The 21551-nt window shown below is 35.2% G+C and overlaps 1 protein-coding gene across 6 annotated transcripts in view; it reads left to right on the forward strand.

The window, feature by feature from the left end:
• WASHC3 (WASH complex subunit 3) overlaps window positions 1–21551 on the forward strand; it is a 95869-nt gene that overhangs the window by 13327 nt on the left and 60991 nt on the right. For 5 of the 6 annotated variants that reach the window (XR_015253390.1, XM_086712520.1, XM_086712519.1 and 2 more), the window contains exons 5-6: window positions 243–353; window positions 19943–20007. Coding sequence is in view for 5 of the 6 variants with exons in the window: in XM_086712520.1 (XP_086568646.1) it covers window positions 243–353; window positions 19943–20007 (176 nt within the window). In the remaining variant the exon portion in view is untranslated. The remainder of the gene's footprint in view (window positions 1–242; window positions 354–19942; window positions 20008–21551) is intronic. The other variant, XM_086712517.1, reaches the window with a different exon arrangement.

Consider the following 21551-nt stretch of genomic DNA (forward strand, 5'->3'; position numbering starts at 1 on the left):
TGCATTTTTAAGGAACAATATAGTGTTGATATTAAGTGGAACTTCCTCTGAAATCATATTTAATTATTTGTAAATATTTGGAAACATATATCCCATAATTAAATTATTGGTATTTAAATTTAGAAATATGATTTTTTTATATTGATTGCTTTAGATTTATAAGAAGAAACATCCCTTTTTAAGTAACATAATGGACCCCTTTTGTGAATTGTCTAAAGATTTACACGCAATACTCTCTACAGCAGAACAGTTTACAAGACTCTGGACCACAGGAAAGTGAAGTAACACCAGAAAATATCTTAACTGTAGCCAAGGACCCAAGATATGCCAGATATCTCAAAATGGTTCAAGTGGTAAGCTAATTTGGTCTGTCTTCTCTGTCTAGCAGCCTCATTTGAAATTCTTAACCCTAGAGGTTTTGTTGTTACTTTTTCTGAGAAAACTGCTAAACCGAGTGACCAAGTTTTCTACTCTTCTTTCCTATGTCTAACTAATGCCCTGATAAAAGAGTGAACAGAGGTCAAATCTTTCTAGTTAAAATTGATCTCACACTTCAAATTAACGTAGTTGGATATAGATTTATGTAAATTGTTTTGCTTTACATAAAGTTATAGCAAATCTCGGATGTATCAAAGGAATGAAAGTGGACTCTTTTTTAAATCATATGACTTTAGCTTGATTCCTGTATGCTAGTGCAGTTTATTTTTATTCTGAATTTCATTTGTCAATGGCTTGGTCATAGAAAAGAGCCTAAATCTCTTGGCCATTCACGGTAGAGCTTCTACTATCACATGACTTCAGAATTCATGTTTTTTTCTGAGAATCATTACATGGTATACCAAAAAATATCTACAGTTGTCTGTACCAGCAGAAGTTGATTTCATTTTTGTGGAAAGTCCTATTGCAGTGGTTGAAGGAGCTAGCTCTTCATCATGTTTCTGTTAATTAAAAAAAATATCATATTTATAAAATTCTATCAAGCAAAAGAGGTCATAATATTAAAGACCAGTTTTGTTTTTGATATCCATGACATTATTTATTACCAAAATAATTTAAAAACAAATACTGTCTGACATCAGAAAGAGTAGATTGTTCATTTAGAAGTAACAGAAGTGACACTGGGGAGAAGAAAGTATATTCGCTTTTCCTGGCTGTCAGAAGAAGTGGATTTATCACGTTCAAAATTCTTCATTGGCAGCCAAAAACACTGGTCTAGACTTTAGAAAAAAATAAACCAGACTTTGAGATGCAAATATATAAAGTTCTTTAATCAGAATAAAGTAGGGCTAGTTTTGAGTGTGAATTATGATAAATAATTAAAAAAAATTTTTTTTAATATTTATTTTTGAGAGAGACACACATAGTGTGAGCAGGGGAGCAGTAATGAACTAGCAAAGAGAAGGAGGCAAAGAATCCCAAGCAGACCCCAGGCTCCAAGCTGTCAGGACAGAGCCCTACATGGCTTGAACCCACAAAACGTGAAATCATGACTTGAGCCGAAGTCAAACGCTTAACTGACTGAGCCACCCAGGCGCCCCTGATAAATATATTTATAAAGCTAGAACCCAGTAAAGCTCTGCTAAGCTTAAAATATGGACTGTGAAAAACTGTGTTTTACTCTTTCAAACAGAAGAGGAAAACTTTCAAGATGACTCTGGAAGGCTTTTTATTTAGTCTTTTCTTACCTAACACATATAAACTATGAAATAGGAACAACCATTTGATGATACCTATAAGAATGCCTTGAAATCTTTGATAAAAAACTACATGTTAGGATAATTTTTATATTGTTGATACATTGCTTCTGATTTTATAAGAAGTTCAAAAACTCATATTTTCCTTTTTTTTTTTTTTAATTTTTTTTTTCAACGTTTATTTATTTTTGGGACAGAGAGAGACAGAGCATGAATGGGGGAGGGGCAGAGAGAGAGGGAGACACAGAATCGGAAACAGGCTCCAGGCTCTGAGCCATCAGCCCAGAGCCTGACGCGGGGCTCGAACTCACGGACCGCGAGATCGTGACCTGGCTGAAGTTGGATGCTTAACCGACTGCGCCACCCAGGCGCCCCTCCTTTTCAGTATAAATTCACTGTCCATTTATTCCACAATTATTTATTAAATACTCACTTTAAGGTACTATTATTAGGAATTGTCTACAGTTAGCCAGCTAAGGTTCTCAGAAATCCCTGGACATTTTTATTTTTGTTATTCATTACTTCGACAAATTTCATTGCTTTTCAGAAGCATATATATCACATGTATGTGTAAATGACTTTTTTTTTAAGTTTATTTATTTTGAGAGAGAGATCGCTTGTGTGCATGCGCGCGCACACACACACACACACACACACACACACACACACACACACGTGTGCATGTGGGGGAGGGACAGAGAGAGAATTCCCAGGCAGGCTCTCCAGTGAAGAGCCCGACATGAGGCTCAAACTCACAAACCATGATCATGACCTGAGCCAAAACCAAGAGTCAGACACTTAACCACTTAAACAACTGAGCCACCCAGGCACCCCTGTAAATGAGTCTTTAAATATTCATTTATCTGGGGCGCCTGGGTGGCGCAGTCGGTTAAGCGTCCGACTTCAGCCAGGTCACGATCTCGCGGTCCGTGAGTTCGAGCCCCGCGTCGGGCTCTGGGCTGATGGCTCAGAGCCTGGAGCCTGTTTCCGATTCTGTGTCTCCCTCTCTCTCTGCCCCTCCCCCGTTCATGCTCTGTCTCTCTCTGTCCCAAAAATAAATAAACGTTAAAAAAAAAAAAAAAAAAGGTCAACAATTTAAAAAAAAAAAAAAAAAATTCATTTATCTAATCATATGGCTTACCATCTCTCTAGGAATAAAAAGCCAAAGTCCTTCACAAACCTATGAGATCCTATACAATTTAGCTCCCCTATTACTCTTTTGATCTCATATCTTCACTTACTCTGCTCCAGCCAGATGTTCCTTAAATAAATATACAGTCTCCTGTCTTAGGCCTTTTACATCAGCTCTTCTGCTGGAAACACTTTTCCACAGGTTTCTTGATAGTTTCACTACTCCACTCTTTTCAGATTTTTACTCAAGTATTACCTTCTCTCTGGCCCCATTCCGTTTACCCTTCCCTGCTGTTTTTTCTTTTTTCTTCATATAACTGGCCAGTATTTTACATACTTTATGTCTCTTCTATCACTAAAATATAAACTCCACGAGGGTAGAGAATGTTTTGCGTATTGCACTACTCTCAGTTCCTAGAATGATACCTGGCATATAGTATTTACATATGAATGAAAATGCCTACATTTTCCTCTATGTCATTTTACCTTTTGACAGGTTTGGTGATAGATTTCTTTTTTACCCCAACTCAGTGGTTTTCAGACATGAAACATTGTCAAAACATGTTACTGATTCCCATCATATAAAAAATAATCTCTAAACTTGGGACTTGGAGCTAGAGCATATATGTATTTTGAAAATAGCTCCTCTGATTAAGAGCTATTTAAAAAATATTTTACACTATGTACAACATCAATTAAAATATTTTGAGAGACAAAATAAATTTAAATAAATAAATTTAAAATTTATTTGAAAACATTTAAGAAATAATATATTGTGAGGTTTTGTTTTTAACTAATTCTGTAGCATTGCTTGGCACTTAGCTTCAGCCTTTTACTTGGCGTCACTGAGTATGAGTAGGGGCTCAATTTCTTCTGCCTCAGACTTATCCTGTTTTTTGGCCCAATTTTCCTGATTTCAGTCCTTCGCCTCTCTTTTGCTTTGGTACGGGTGCTTCTAATTCCTAAACATTTCCAAAGTTCTGGAAGTGCTACTTTGTGGTATCCCCTCTTCAGGCACATAGACTTGGCCTTCCTTTGATATGCTAAGTCATCAATCACTCTTTTATCTGCTTTTAATTTTCATGCATTATGGTTCATATATGCCTCTTAGCCATTAAAATTAGTATTTGTGTTTTATTTCTTTTTGCCTAATTATTTGGGGGTAATTCTCAAGAAGAGGGGAGCAACATCTTTACACTGCCTTCCTAAAACTGCAAGTTCATCCAAGTTAAATTTAATTTTATTGTTTTCAGTTTATTGTGCCAACCTGAATCCCAGAATCTTATTACCCAACTTTTGTTTCCTTCTCCCTATCCTGCATTTCATTCTGCAGACAAAACCACAAACCCTTCTCAATATTAGCTCCATGCTTTTCCACCTCTGATTCTAGATTCCCCTTCTCTTGATTACTACATGTCCTAACTCTAGTAATCTGACATGTTCCTTCTGAACCCACCAACACGTAAAGCTAGAGGTAATATCTCCCTTCAGTGATCTGTCCAACCACTTAATTTTTTTATGGGATTTATCACTCCATATCTTGTTGTTTTTACACATATTTTTATTGCCCCTGTTGAAAAGGAACCATGAGAGGAACTACTGTATCTTGACTCATCTTTCTATTCACTTTAACACTTTATCCAGGAAGGCACTCAATATTCATTGTATGTGCTATTTTATCCTGCATATTAACTCTCCTTTCCAGCTTTGTGTCATCTGGACACATATAGATGCATTCCCATTTCTGCAAGTTACTGATTTTAAACGTTTTATAGGACCAGATCAAGAATACAGCAACTAGAGGTTTCCCTCAAGGTTGCATGAATCTACATATCATTCTTTGGATTATTCTCATTAAGCCATACATAAATCTATCATTTTTCCTGTTTCCTAAGAATATCATGAGTGACTGTCAAAATATCCAACCACAAATGTAGTTACATGTTTGATAGTGCCCTGGATTGTCTTTCCTTGGCACAGTCACTATCAGAGTTCCTGTCACTTCTGCATCATAATTCAGTTCTGGCTTTTTGTTTAAATTCATGTATGAAATAGCTAAATCACTTCCTTTCATTATATCCTTTATCTGTTGGAGGATGAAGTTTTCAGCAAGGTGATAGGAACTTATCAGATACTCTGATTTGAGGAAGATTAAGCTGCCGGTACATTTGGATAGCTAATGTCCCCCATGAAGCCTGTATCTTATTTTTTTTTAATTTTTTTTTTTAATTTTAATGTTTTATTTATTTGAGAGAGAGAGAGAGAGAGAGGGAGAGAGAATGAATGAGCGGGGAAGGGGCAGAGAGAGAGGGAGACACAGACTCTGAAGCAGGCTCCAGGCTCTGAGCTGTCAGCACAGAGCCTGATGCAGGGCTCAAACTCACAAACCATGAGATCATGATGTGAGCTGAAGTCGGATGCTTGACCGACTGAGCCACCCAGGCGCCCCAAGGCTGTATCTTATGCTTGTACTTGTTCGCAACATATTTTATGAAAGCCTGATCTAAATCCTCCATCAGGTCAGGTGATCAAACTCCTTTTTATAATACAACTATTGCCTTCTTTTAGCCTCACTTGGCTGGTGGGGGTGGGGGGATCCTTTATCCCACGTTTAAGAATCTCCATATATGTGTATATATATTGATTTATAGGTATCTTCCACGTTCTGTTGTAAAACATTCTAATATATTCCTTTCAAATGCCAGCTCCCATTCATGAATTCCTTTCTATTAAGTGAAGTAACAATCCCTGAGATTTACTTATTTTGATTTGCAGGTTTGCTGTCTGTAAACACACACTTTTTGAGAGGAAGGGTGCTATTGGATTTGTTTTCTCTTTGTTTATACTTCTCCTCTTTCATAATTACCTGCTAGTTCTTCCACTCTATTTTTTCTCCTGTCATATTATTGTTATCCATAGTCTTTCAGTTTTAAGTGAAGATTATTTTTATACTTTGATTTCAGTTTAAAGCCCCTTGATCATACTTATGTGGGTCTTGTTAAGCATAATCTTTTGGTTCTTCTGAATGCTTATACTTTCCCAGGAGTATAATCATCTTAATGCCATAATTCATTACCTAAAATATGGTTCTTCAACAGCATCTGCATACCTAGTTGTGCTTCCTATATCCATATTCTTACAAAACTGTAACTTTAACCGAAAGAACAGATGACAATACCACCTTGCTTTAGAAAAAAATGCCTCACAGCAGTGGAAAAGAATCATTGGAGGCCCATTATAATCTGTACCATTGAATCCTTCAGTTTTTGTCATTGATGTGGGAAGAATCTACATAGCTTTGTATCTCTATACTTCAGGACAGTAAATTGCCTTCCTGCTTTCTGTTTAGTCTTCTAATCAATTATTTTGCTTTGGTGGTTTAGTTCCTTGACTGTGATTGAGAACAAACAGGATTCAGAGGGACTAGATAGAAAGAAAACTGAATCTGACCACTTCCTACAAGGAGGAGCCTAATCCCAGCTAATTTGAGAGGGTAGCTTCATTAGAAATTGCCTTTCATGGGGCGCCTGGGTGGCGCAGTCGGTTAAGCGTCTGACTTCAGCCAGGTCACGATCTCGCAGTCGGTGAGTTCGAGCCCCGCGTCAGGCTCTGGGCTGATGGCTCAGAGCCTGGAGCCTGTTTCCGATTCTGTGTCTCCCTCTCTCTCTGCCCCTCCCCCGTTCATGCTCTGTCTCTCTCTGTCCCAAAAATAAATAAAAACGTTAAAAAAAAAAAAAGAAATTGCCTTTCACTTTTCTACCAAAATTGTAGATTTTTATTAAAATGCCCAATTTTCCTCAACCTCAGAGGGTGACTAAGGTTTCTCTTGTTTGCCCACTACTAAAAATTTAGTTTTAGTTATTAATGTCGAGAAAGACCAATATCCACATAATCCATCAAATGAATTGTACTTCGGCTACTGGTATTATCCTGAGTAGTTTGTCATCCGTCATGCATATTGCTACATGTTGTCAAGGCTGAATTTTAGAAGCCTGCCATCCGAAATGTAGGGAATTGTTTGTATTAACAAAAGGGAAGGTAACAAGGTCTCAAAAATACCTGTCTTTCTGAAAAAAAATCATTATATACCAGCAGTATAAAAAATCTACTCCTAAAATCCTTCAATAATCATTTCTGCATCCTCAAAAGGGAATTAACAATGCCATAAACTCTCTCACCTCTTACGGACAATAATAGGATTTCTTTCATTTTTAATTGCCTTGATATTTTTGTCATTTAAAAATATGAGTTGCAGGGCACCTCGGTGGCTCAGTCAGTTAAGCATCTGACTTTGGCTCAGGTCATGATCTCGCGGTTCATGAGTTTGAGCCCCGCATCAGGCTCTGCACTGACAGCTCAGAGCCTGGAACCTGCTTCAGATTCTGTATCTCCCTCTGTCCTCTCTCTGCCCCTCCCCTCTTTCCCTCTCTCAAAAATAAACATTATATATATATATATATATATATATATATATATATATATATATACACACACACACACACACACATATAATATATATAATAAACATTATATATATTATATATATATATATATACATATGAGTTGCTGCTCCATAAGCAGAGTCTTGTACCTGTAATTCCATTTAGGTTGTTTCTTATCTTTTCCAAAGTGTAATATTCTTCCACTCAGTGTCTTAACACTTACTAGGCCCTCAACCCTCTTATAATCTGTACTCTTGCTTCCTTCCTGAATTATTGTCTAGAATCATTTCATTCTCTCTAAGACAGGGAGGAGACAAGTATTTCTCAAATCCTTCAAGCCTCTTCACTAGTATAAAAGCTTGAATTTTCTGACCATCCAGGTAGTGATCACTCACTTCAGATAGAAGACATAGAAATCCTACAAGTCACAAATAAAGATTTCTTTTTTTTTAATTTTCAAGCTTCTTGGGTATCAGGATGAACCACAGAGTTTTTGGCTTTCTTTCTAAGCTGCCATGCAAACTTCCTCTTCCTGGGTCCTAGCAGTCTCCTGGAATATACTTCTTTTAAATTTGCCTTGCCTCACTTGCCATATACCTGCAAATCTGTTTAAGAAACTAGACAACTAAAACTGCTTAATTATTATAAACTTCTTTGAATAGAAGCAGCCAACAGAATCTTTCAAGTGTCATAAGTACCAGTTCAACAGAGAAATAAACAGCACCTTGCTTTTTGGTCTCTATACCTTTTTCTGTCACTCCCAGATTATTACCCTCTGTGAGATATAATAATGATTACATTTCCAGAAAGTATTTCTTTTTCTGTGACACAATTTGAATTACTAGGAGTACACCTAGATCTTTACTTCTGGGATGCAACATGGTATAGTTTCTTAGCTTTGTCATGCAGTCCTGAGTGACCTTGTCCAGGTCATATCACCTCTCAAGGTTTCAGTTCCCTCGTACATAAAATGAGATCTGAAGTTCTCTCTATGTTTATGATCTATTAATTGATCTCCAAATTTGAATCTCATTATTAATGAATGTTCCTGGAACACCTGCTGGCATTTTTTTGCATTTTCTGATTTTTTTTCCTTTTTCAGCAAATTTTACACAAGATTTTTCAGTGAGTAATACTGTTGTGTTCCAAATGTGGCAGATAATTGATTCTGATTTAATGTTTGTTGTCATAATAGTGCAGCACAAGCCTTTACTAAATTACATATTGCTTTTATAACTTAACTGGAATTGTGTACATAGATCACTTTTCCAATGGTTCTCCCCTTTCTACTGGCAGAGCTTGGTGAATCCTTTGCCAGTAATAAATTGTGCATTGGGAAAGTCCGACTTCCACATTAAGCTAATGACTTGTATTTTTTCAAACCATATTTGCCAAAACAGTCTCTTCGGACACTTGGACTTTTTTAAAGTTCTATTTTCTTTGGCTGGCTTAAAATGTGAATTGAATAATCTCCTTGGTTTTGGTGGTTCTGATGCATCTGTTGCCAGCAGTGGATGTTGGCTTGGGGAAATGTGACTTCCATTAACTAAGGATGAAGAATCTCCCACTGATTATTAAAGATGTTCATCAGGAAGTTATGCACCTTATACATAGGAAAATAATAAAGTATGGATTAGAGTGCTCTTTAGATTAGGCCTAGTCTTTGTGAGAGTGGTTAAAGGCTTTCAAACCTTGTTTGGGGTATGACCTCAGTATAACTTCTCATGGTCTAGAGAATTCCAGGGTAGATTCCTCAGCACTGATCAACAGTGTAGTCAGAAGAAGGAGCTGCTGGGGCCTCTGGGTGGCTCAGTTGGTTGAGCATCCAACTTTGGCTCGGATCATGATCTTGCAGGTTAGGGGTTTGAGCCCTACATCAGGCTTTACTCTGGCAGCGTGGAGCCTGCTTCAGATTCTCTCTCTCTCTGCCCCTCCCCACTCACATTCTCTCTCTCTCAAAAATAAATACACGTAAAAACTTTTTTAAAAAGGAGGAGCTTCTGGTTCATATGTAGTCAGAGTTGTGGAAAGCACTGGTACAGATTTACTTTAACTATATGATATTTGTATTTCCATTGTTTTCTGACTCTGTATTATATTAACATGTGTTTTGTTCCCTAAAGTTGACTAATCAATATCAAGGTCAGTACTTTTTGAATACATAAAGGTTGGGGTGCCGGGGGCAACTTTCTGTGGTGTTTTAGCATCACACTATTCATTGAAGATAAAAGCTGCATGTGCAATAATTGATTTCCTACACGTATAAATGTGGATAAAGAAAAGATACAAGTGAACATTTGCCCATTTAATTAATTACATGATTTAACCAACTTTGCAAATTGAAAAGGGAAAATATTCTATCTTTCCCATCAACTAAATGGTCGGCCAGGTACATTGGACTACAACTAAAAGAAAAAAGCAAAGCTTAGCAGAATGGTAACTTTGAATTGGGGTCAGTGGAACTCAAGAAACCACAGTTATCCTCCTTCCTCTCCATCCTATCTTATATCAGATGGAAAAAGTGTTGGATAAAGATTTCCCCAAAGGCCAAAAACCGTGACAGTTAGCCACCAATTGGGAGCCCTTGAGGTGTTATCTATGCTTTCCCATACCCTGAGTATCTGGAAGGCCTAGAAACAGGTAACTTTTTGTTATATTTTTGGCCCAAGAAAAAAATTACTTATTCTCTGCTAAAGTCAATGAACTAGCCTCTAAGGAAACCATGTGTGAAGAATTATCATGCCTATTTTACTGGAAAGTGTTTCACTTTCCCAATAAGATTGTAGATTTTCATTAAAATACCCAATTTTCTCAATAATTTCCAAATCAATTGATTTCAGAATCAATTATGATTTTTCAATGTTTGGCTGCCTTTTGAACTTCCCCAGGTTGCCTTGAGTTTGGAGCCAGTCGTACAGTGTACACATTTAATGTTGAGAAGTATTGCTCTTAAATGATGTACCTGCCCTTTTGTTTGTGCTTTGCTATTTTACTTTTCTTGTATGTGTTTGTTAGAGAGTGGTAAATAATAATATTGCTAAGTTCAGGTTTTAAATTTGCTTTTCCTGATATATTTGTTTTCCTGATTTCTCATCTTCCTTAGAACACTGGAGGAAAAACATGTAGTGGGTTGGTACTAAGTAAGATGGTTGTCAATATCCATTTGGTAATACTATATGCACGTACCTTATCTATTCCTCATATATTCTTTGCTAATAACACTTTGCCATAAACCTATAGCTCAGAATATTTTACTACTGATACCACATATTTTTCATTATAGCTGTCCTTTGAGGCATTCAGTTGCCAAGAAAATGTTGATTTAAATCATTTGTTTCCAGGAACTAGTTGTTTAACCATTAATGGTATTTACAGTCTCTGGAGAAAATACATTTTGAACCGTGAACTTCAAGAGCATTTAGAATCCTCAGTCGTATTTGAAGAGTGGTCACATACCAACAAGCTGGTGTACACAGAATTAGTCTCCTTTAGAGTTGTAGGAGGAGATCTGGCTGCTGTACACTTGAATTCTTTGTTTTTTAATAATATATGAGATAATTAAAAATTTTTGTCAAGTCGGTTTTTCCTAAGTATAAATGTATGTATGAAGAGAATATATTTCTTTAGGAATTTATTCCCTGTGTCATATTTGTGTGTCATTGGTATCATAATTAAAATAATTTATATAGGATGGCCTATCTGAAATAATCCTTTCAAGCCAAAACATTCAATTCTTTATTTGTTTATTTTGCTGAATGCCAATAAAATTATTTCATCTGCGTTAAATTCACTGTAACACCATACCTCCCTATGTCACTTCCACAAAAGAAAGAAAAAGGAGTTAACCAAACAAAAACATAGAGGGGACTTTTAGAGGATAAGCTTAAGATAGTTTTAAATTTCATAGGAATCACCTTTAAATGATATATAAAATGGGAACCAAAAAAAAAAAAAAAAAAAACAAGGGGCATGTAGCAGAAACACGTTTTTAACTTGTGATTTCATATCTTTCATTCCAACTCACTTAAAAATTGTGACAAGAAGAAGGGTACTCTACTATTAAGGTTCTTAAGCTTTTGAAGATACACGCTAACATGACAGTTTTTATACTTGCTGAAATATGTGGTATAGTTCTTTTACTCCGATCCAACTGTAATTTTTTTAGTCACCCAACTTTGATTTCTCAGTGCCCTTTTATCTTCTTTCCTACTGACCACCTCTGTCAGAAATAAGGGACCTCACAAAAAAGTTTTCCAAAGCTGTAAGGAGGAAATAATAGTGATGTCAGTTAAGTAGTTACTTACTTATCCTTTTCAGAAATATCGTGATTCTTGCTTTAACTATAAATTTGTCTAAGATTACAGTTAATCAGTGGGAGAAAAAGTAAAAGACCAGAGAAGCAAATGAGCTATAATAAGGAAGTAGGCTCACCTCTCATGGGAGAGAAGTATCTTAGAGGTTTTATAGACCATCAAGTTGAGGAAGACATTTTAGCACCATTTTTGACAAGGATCTGATAGCATAAGCATTCGTAATGGGGTAGACAGTCCTGGTGTGGAAGATAATTCATCTTGAATAGATGACAGCAATGTAACATACAATAACATATTTCATTTGCAAGTTAATTTTTTGCTAAGGATTGTTTTATAGTTTGGAAAAAATGATACTGTGTTAACTGTATGTTTTAAAAAGAAGTAGATTTCAAAATACTAAATTTTGTTGGGAAAAATAATGATATTTATTTCTCTTCTTGAAGATATCTACATCTTAATACTGTAATCTTTAAAAATGTCTCTAGATATAAGTACATTTTACCACAGTTTTTCATAATATAAGACAGCATCCCAACTTTCCTTGTTGTTTTCCTAGCCTAAGTTCACAAATGACTTTTATTCGGTTAGTTGGTTAGACTATGTGCTGATGACACACTGATAACAGATACAGGGCCCTTCATTGTGGTTCTGTAGCCACGTGGAATGGCTGATACTGATCATACCTCCTGAAATGGGTACCTGTGGATCCCTGGGGCATTGAGTGAGAGACTTATAACACACCAGTTCACATTACCACTATTGGAAAATTAATTCAAAAGTGACTATTTTGTGATTTCAATCAGTAGAATCATCTTTATAATTAATTACTAGGAATTCTATTTTTATAGCTTTTATTGCTGTATTTGGAGATATTTCTTTAAATCTCTTTGACTAAGTACATATAAGTTAGTATAAGTAAGTTAAGTTTTCAAAAATGGAACACGAGGCCATCTGAACTTAATTACACTTTTAAGTAGTGAATTCCAAAATGATTTGTTAGAGAAATTCTTTTTAAGTTTTTATTCCTGGAAAGTAGAAATGTAGTTAAATTTAGGAAATTTTAATGAATACCTATTTCAATAAACAAGTATCATTTGAGTGAAATGTGGTATAGCAAAGCTATAATGTAGCTGAGGTATTCTATAATGGAGTTCTAGCATTAATTAGCCTACAAAGTCAGTCTTTAAATTTTAGATATAATTTTTGCATTATAATGCTCCAAATTACTCTTAAATCAACAAATACTTGAGTACCTACAAAATGCAAAGAAAACACAAAGCACCATGATCATTGCACTTAATATTTATCATGTTACAAGAGTATCCAGGGGGAAAATAGGTCACATGGGGAAATTGATGTAGCTGTATTTTGAACTGACTCGTAACAATAGATCCTTCACCTTTTGAAATAATTTCTTTAAAGGTTTTTCTTGATAGGGATTTAAGTTAACTTTAGTTCCCATAGCTAAAAGGCACATGGGGAATTGCTAACATATTTATTTTTTATGAATAAAGTAATAATAACTACCTCACCAATTTCCTGGGGCCCTGGTCATGGCCAGTGTCATTTTTGTCCATTTTACCATGTGATTTGTTCCTTCATCTTTAAAGATATATCATGGGCACTCAGTGAGAAATACATTCTCACTGTGAACTTATCTCTCAAGATAATCATTGTAAAAGGCATAATTTCCTCTTCGCTCCACTATAAACCACTGTGTATAGCACCAGTCAGGATATGTGAACCTCTTTTTTTCCCCACATATTTAGGTTCAAATCAACAACCCTTTGTGGCAACAGTATTGGAGTTATATCAGAGTCTAGCATCTTCTAAATCTACGCAAGTCATTAGGAATAAAGCTTCCCCTTTTTTTGGACAGCCATATTCATTTTACAGTGATTAAGAGGTTATTTATATTAATCTTGTATTCCTTCACTGAAAACTTCCAGAAGGAGATCATTGAGTATGTGCTTGCTCTTGTGTTAGGGTTTGTTCGGTAAACATTTACTAACTATTATATAGAATATTTCACCTGAAAATTGTATTCTAATTATAGCACCATACTTAATATATTTCAGAAAAGGCAGTGTAGGTATTTTTAAGATAGCACTATTGAAAATCAGAAAACAAAGAAATGGTTGAGTTCATTTCACTAAGCTAGTTTTAAATAAACAACCTGATTAGAGGACTGGTTACCTTTTTTCCAACCCGTAGCATCTTTTCAACTCCTACACATTCCCTCTCCCTGCGAATAAAAAAAGTACTATCCACCTGTCAACTCAACAGATCTTTTTTTTTTTTTTTAATTGTTGACCTAGTAGAGAAAAAAGCTTCATATTTTACATCTTTTATAACTGAATTGTTGTGATTCAAGCTTATAAACTGAGAGGGCAAACTAAAGTATAAGGAGCATTTTTATGTTACTTTATGAACAAATACTTTGAAAAAGGAAGGTCATTTATCTCTTAGATTGAGTAAAGGCCTTTTTTTCTCCTAATCTAAAACTTTAGGAAAATTTCAACATGGTTTACAAAAGAATTTAGTAACTTGTCTTTCATTAACACAATACATAAATGTAAATATTGGCAACCTTCAGTTTTTATGATATAAGAAACTGGTAACTGTTAGTGTTGCCATCATAATTTCATTAGTGTGGCTTCTTTACACACTTTCTCCAGTGACGCAAATACAGACGTGATTTTTTGGAACATCAAACTTATGGCTGCCTTCTCTCTTCTTCATTACTTATGTTGGACTAAGTGCCATTATCACTTGCCAAAAATAATCCCACAGTTCAGTAGACTTCAGTTTTGAGGTCTCTCGTGTCCTCCTCAGACCACCAGTAGCTTTGTCTCTTGGAGATCAGAAATTGGACACTTCTTTTTGATGTTTAACAAACCCAGCTCTGTTCCTTAACCCCTAAGGAAGAATATATCAAAACAACAAATTTTCTAAGCAACATCACTGGAAACATAGCAGCAAATCCCTTTGGAATGCATCGTTTGGAACACAGGCCAAATTATTTTTGTGTCAAGCTTTATGAGATTTGTATTAAGGTGATGACAATGTTAAAAGTCTCTATTAGGCTAAGATATTGTAAGTTATTTGTATTTTCTTTTATCTGTATCCATATACATAAAGGACTAAAGAGTCACCAAATTTTGGTAATATCAGTATTCTTACACTGTAAACAGCTTTAAGAAACGAAAGGTAAAATATGGAGCTTACAGATTTAGGTTTCTATTATTTTTATACTATAACCAAGTCCGTAAAACTAATGTTAAAATAGGGAGCTTATCTAATTCTGCCAACTTATCCTCCCCCATTACTCCTTACCCTCTGCCTCTCCTCATCTCTACCTCATACACACTTTTTTTTGCTATCTTTTAGGAAATGTTTTTTTCAACCACATTTCTCCTCCCTTCTGTTTTTTTGGCTTTGTAACTTATTTATATAACCTTTCCGATGATGTCCTATGGATTATGCTAAAGTATAATAAATAAGTCATGTAGTTGAGTTTGTAGCAAGACCTTATACCATCAAACCATAGTTAATAGAAAGAGAGGTATTTTTAAAGAAATATAACATAAAATTCTGCTTTTTTTCACATCTCTCCTTAGCACTTTAGTGTATTTTTATGAAATATTCTAAACTCCTGCTTTTTTCTTCCAAATGTAAGTGTCTGTTCACATTGGATGGCCCTAAGCAAGTAACTGCCTTTTTTTTCCCTTTCATTTATTCTGAAACTTTGTAAGCTAACAAGAGGCCCAAAGTTTTATCTTCCACATTCTTTGCCTTCCAAACCTACCATATTTTACTTTTTAGAATTTATTAAAGATTGCCCCATGGAACAGTTTTACTTTAAGGAGTATGGCTTTGAAGAAATTTTTACAAAGGTGTTATTTATTTTCATCTTTCTAACATTTAGGATGCATTTATTTATTTTTTTTTTTTAATTTTTTTTTTCAACGTTTATTTATTTTTGGGACAGAGAGAGACAGAGCATGAACGGGGGAGGGGCAGAGAGAGAGGGAGACACAGAATCGGAAACAGGCTCCAGGCTCTGAGCCATCAGCCCAGAGCCTGACGCGGGGCTCGAACTCACGGACCGCGAGATCGTGACCTGGTTGAAGTCGGACGCTTCAACTGCGCCACCCAGGCGCCCCTTAGGATGCATTTAAATGTCCACTGCTTAGTAGATTACATTTTACTAATTTATAATTTAAACATAACAGTTATGAAGATGAATGTATACAAGGGCCTGTAAATGACAGTCTTGCCTTTGCTGCCTCTCAGGAGAGAGAGTCTTCTGGGTAACCTATAAATTTGAAAGACAGCCTGTTTTCCCAACCTCCTTTAACCTAGCAAGCTGTAGAGAACTTGGACTTTTCCTCCTCCATTACTGAAATAAGAAATTATGGTTATAGAAGGCAACTTATGACTCCTTCTATAACCAACTTTTCTGGACATTTTTCAAAAAGTAAGAATTAAATGTTAATACATTTTCTGATTTTAAAAATGAGGGTTGTAGTTAATAATGATCTGAATTTAATATGGCAAGATCTGTAACATTTTTGTGAGAGATATATGGTCATTAAATTTGAAGACTTTTCATATTAAATTTATAATCCATTTGATTCTCACATTTGTACATATACTTGCCTAGATTTAAATGCAGATTTTATCAGGTGAAATGTAAAATATAATCAGCATTGTTGGGGAGGGACCTATCTACACAAGTATATATTTGTTCTTAAAAATATATGTTTGAGAAAACTTATGTAAGATAGATTATTTAAACATTGTGTATATTTCTAAGTCTTTGTGTTTTTCATTTTAATCAAAACTTCTATCCCATCTTTAAGACTCACCTCAGCAAATCCTTTGCTTGTCCTCAACTCAGTCTGCCTTTCCTTGGGTCTAACATTACCCATTCTAGAAACCTCTGTATCAATTGCATGATTGTACTGTGATTACCTAACACTTACATCTATTAGACTACTCCCTGAGGGCAGGGACTGATTATGTCTTTTCTCAGCATAAAGCACTCTGCTGCCATAGTGTTATTAAACATTGAAGGTATGGGATTGTGATATCAGAATTCTACCACTAACCCTAGAAATTTACTCTTTTGAGACTAGAAAACAAAAGGGACAACTGCAAAAGAAAGCAGGGGAATCTTAATTGGGTTGGTGCCAGAAACTTCAGGGTAGAGCTCTGAGAAATAGGACTGGACTATCAGTGCTCCTAAAGGGCCTCTTCTATATCTTGGGTTCAAAACTGAATGTCACACAACTGGCTAGTGACATGGAAGGCCTGAAGGGAAGAGTATGCAGCACCAGTGGAGAAGTGATTGGGCTTTTTCCCCATGTGGGCCCTGACTCAGCTTACCCCTTTGCCACATGGGATGAAGAGATAAGACGGAGAGGGTCCCAGCCATGTGTACAACCTTTTAAAGCACAGTGATTCTACTTTTGAAAGTGATATAATCAAGGTCCTCAAATTTAACACATCATATTAACATTTCCTCATCTTTTGGAATGATGTGAAGAGCAGGAATTGACAAAGAGACTTGATTGCATCTTCTTCCCTTAGAGCTTTGTAAGTGAGCTTTCAATAAATGTTTATTTATCATCAAATCATTTACCTTTTCAAGTAAATTTGTATTTATTTCTGACATATCCTTTTCTTAGTTTTGATGTTCTTATCCTGAATTTTAAGATTCATATGTTCTTAGTATTTTTGTGACTTGTACACTATTAGCATTATCATTACTTAGTGTTTGTATTGGTGAGGCAAGATATATAAATAGACCCAGGAGAGTTCTTTGAATTATTTGACCTTTGTGCATAATGTATCCAAATGGAGTTGGACCATTAGGAAAAGAACATTAACATCACTATACTTCAGAGTAGAAAGCTCTCAGGGTCATCTGTGTGGCTCAGTCAGTTAAGCGTCCGACTTCAGCTCGGGTCATGATCCTGTGGTCTGGGAGTTCAAGCCCCGCATGGGGCTCTCTGCTGGCAGCTCAGAGTCTGGAGCCTGCTTTGGATTCTGTGTTTCCCTCTCTGCCCCTTCCATGCTGTCACTCTGTCTCTCTCAAAAATAAATACACATTAAAAAAAAAAAAAGAAAGCTCTGAAGTCTTTATTTGAAAAGACATTTACTCACCTTGTTAAGTATGTATTGTACCATCCCAGCCAAAGTTTTAATCATTTGAGTTATCACCTTTTTTTTGGTGATATAAGAAAGTGAGAATATGATATCTGACGTGTGTACAGCAGAATTAGTAACGGATAAGTGCAAATGATTTAATTTGGGGATGTGCTATTGATAGCACTGATTCCATGAAGTCAGTTAAAATGTGTACCTTGTAGGGGCACCTTGGTGGCTCAGTCAGTTAAGTTTCTGACTTTGGCTCAGGTCATAATTTCACACTTTGTGGGTTCAAGCCCTGCATCAGGCTCTGTGCTGACAGCTCAGAGAGCCTGGAGCCTGTTTCGAGTTCGGTGTCTTCCTCTCTTTCTGCCCCTCCCCTGCTCATGCTGTTTCTCTCTCTCTCTCTCAAAAATAAACATGAAAAAATTTTTTCAAGGGCTACATACATACTAATATAAAGGCAAAAGAAGAGCAATTTTAAATAATGAGCCATATAAAAGGTCTTGTTTTGGGGGTATGTGAAGACCTATAAAGGAGGCTTTTTTTTTTTAGCTTCTATTTACTTTTTTTCTAGTTTTATTGAGAAATAATCGACATATATCACTGTATAAGTTATAAGTTTAAGGCATACAGCCTGTATAAGTTTAAGGCATACAGCCTGATGGTTTGATTTACATATATTGTGAAATAATTACCACAGTAGGTTTAGTTAACATCCATCATCTCACATAGATACAGTGAAAAGAAAAAAATTTCTCCTTGTGATGAGAATTCTTAGGATCTACTCTCCTAACAAGTTTCCTGTATATCACATAGCAGGGTTAGCTGTAGTCATCATGTATTACATTACATTTCTAGCACTTCTTTATCTTATAACAGGAAGTTTGTACCTTTTGACCACTTTCCTCCAATTCCCCTTCCTTCTTCCCAACCCCCACCTCTGGTAATCACAAATCTGATCTTTTTTTTCTGAGTTTGGTGGTTTTGCTTTGTTTTCAGATTCTACATAGAATGAGATCATACAGTATTTGTCTTTATGTGTCTGACATATTTCACCTAGCATAATACCTTCAGGGTCCATCCATGTTGTCATAAATGGTAGTATTTTATCATTTTTTTGTAGTTGAATAGAATTCCATTGTGTGTGTATATACCACAACTTCTTTCTTCATTCATCCATTGATGGATACTTAGCTTGTTTCCATGTCTTGACTATCATAAACAATACTAGTAGGAAAATAGGGCTACAGGATATATTTCTGAGTTAGTGTATTCATTTCCTTTGGATATATTCCGAGGACTGGAATTCCTAGATCATATGGTAGTTCTATTTTTAATTTTTTAAGGAATCTTCATACTGTTTTCTACAGTGGCTGTGCCAATTTACAGTCCCACCAACAGTGCACAAAATTTCCCTTGTTTATTCACGTGCATACCAGCATCTCTTATCTCTTATCTTTTAATGACGGTCATTCTAACAGGCATAGAGGTAATATCTCATTGTGATTTTTAATTAGCATTTCTCTAGTAACTAGGGATATTGAGCATCTTTTCGTGTACCTGTGGGTCATTCATATATCTTCTTTGGAAAAATGCCTATTCAGGTCCTTTGCCCATTTTTAAATTGTATTATTTGTGTTTTTTGCTATTGAGTTGTATGAGTTCTTTATGTATTTTGGATATTAACCCCTTAGCAGACATATGGTTTATAAATACCTAAATATTTCTGTAGGTATTTTATGTTCACTTTTTTAATGGTTTCTTTTGCTGAACAGAATCTTTTTAGTTTGATATAGTGTCACTTATTTACAAATGTTGTAGCTCATCCTTTAGGTGTGATTTCCACAAAAATCACTATGAAGACCCATGTCAAGGAACTTTTTTCCTATATTTTCTTCTAAGAGTTTGATGGTTTCAAGTTTTACATATAAGTCTTTAATCCATTTTGAGTTAATTTTTGTGAGTAGTGTAAAATAAAGATCAGGTTTTATTCTTTTACATGTGACCGTCCAATTTTCCCAGCACCATTAATTGAAGAGACTGTCTTTTCTCCATTGAGTATGCTTTGCTCCCTCATCAAATATTAGTTCATCATCTGTATTTGGGTTTATTTCTGGGCTTCAGTTCTGCTTCATTGGTCTATTTATCTGTTTTTATGAAAGAGGCATTTTTAATAATTGATTGTCTTGTGTCCTTTGATTAGGGTGTTCCAGTGATGGCAATAAGAAACAAAATGATATCGGAAGGACTAGACCCAGATCTTCTTGAGTAAGTAATTTTTCTAATATAATGTTACACTAATATGTTGAATTTATCATTTATAATAAAAATATTCCAAGCTCTATTTTTTCCACTAAACAGTGTTTTATTGTTGAAGAAACCATCTTCATAAACAGTGTCTTTCCCAATATTACAAAATTGAAAAATCTACCCTATGCTACTAAAACCAGCCTTTGCATATTTAAGGAGCAGTTTCAATAGATTATTGATGAATATATATATATATATATATATATATATATATATATATCCAAAAGAGATGGAATTTGATGACAGTTTTGCTGCATGCAGTAATGTCTATATGAAGCAGGGTTTTTTTTTTTTCTTTCATGCTACCTTTTCTTTTTTATTCTATTTTATTCTTCTTTTTTTTTCTTTCTTTTCTTAATTATCTACCAGATTTTTTAAGACCTTAGTATATAAGAAGTTTACTCTACCATGATCTAAGTTGAGCCAGATTGAGGAATAAAGTAAAGCCACTCTAGGTCCACATTAATAATTATTATGAAACTAGATATCTGTTTGTGTGAATTTTATAAAAAAAATTTTTGAGAAATGCTGACAAATTGTGGCTCAGAAATTTGACAATAATTTATTCCATCCAAGCAAACCTGGCTACATGGCTCATTCTGGATAAAATATATCTTAATGGATTATTCAGAGCTAGTCTGTTTTTCAAGTATCTAGATACTTGTAAAGAGTCCAGTTTGGGGTTTTAGTTCACTCCGATGTATTTGGTTATGTTATCCAGACATTCATATTATATTAGCAGTATACTTTGAAATTTTTCTTGGCTGTCAGCCCTTCAAGAAAATGTGTGCATTTTGGAGGTGAAACACCATAAAACAGTCTTTTTCTCCTATCTTATCTTTTAAAAATAATATTTAAGAATTTTTTTCAAGTCTGTAAGAATAGATTTCCAACATGTATCTACATTTAGTATATATCCAAGTAGCAAACAGTTCAAGTACAATGGCATATATTGGTAATTTGAACTAAAGCATCTCCAGGATATTTGGCAGTTGTTCTGGAAATTGTTTCTGACACACACTTTAAAAGCAGATGGATTGTGACATATATTTTAATGTGAATAGAACATATGGGTCCAATCCATTTTGGTATTCTTTGGAATATATGTTATAAATATATTTAACATTGACCATGACCTCTTTTTTGCTTCTGGAAATACACAGTAGATCTTCTATAATAACAGAGAGCTAAAATGACCTTTAAAATGATGATTTTTCTCTCTAGAGAAAATGTACTGGAAAACTAACAGTCCAATAAGTATCAGCATATGTTGGATATCCAATTTCTTTACCCCCTACTGGCTTCATTTCATCCTCTGCCCAGCCTAAACCTACTTCATAATCCTTTACTTCAATCAGCTCCCACACCAGGAACTTGAAAGTCATCCTTGATTTTACCCTCTTCCCTATCCCTGATTATGTCAGTCACTATGATTTTTTTCATTTTTAATCTCTCACAGCTGACCACATCCCTCATCATTCCTTACCTGAATTATTATAATT

The sequence above is a fragment of the Puma concolor genome, chromosome B4 (assembly GCF_028749965.1).
Source record: "Puma concolor isolate L17-30 chromosome B4, mPumCon1.1.hap2, whole genome shotgun sequence".
NCBI lineage: Eukaryota > Metazoa > Chordata > Mammalia > Carnivora > Felidae > Puma > Puma concolor.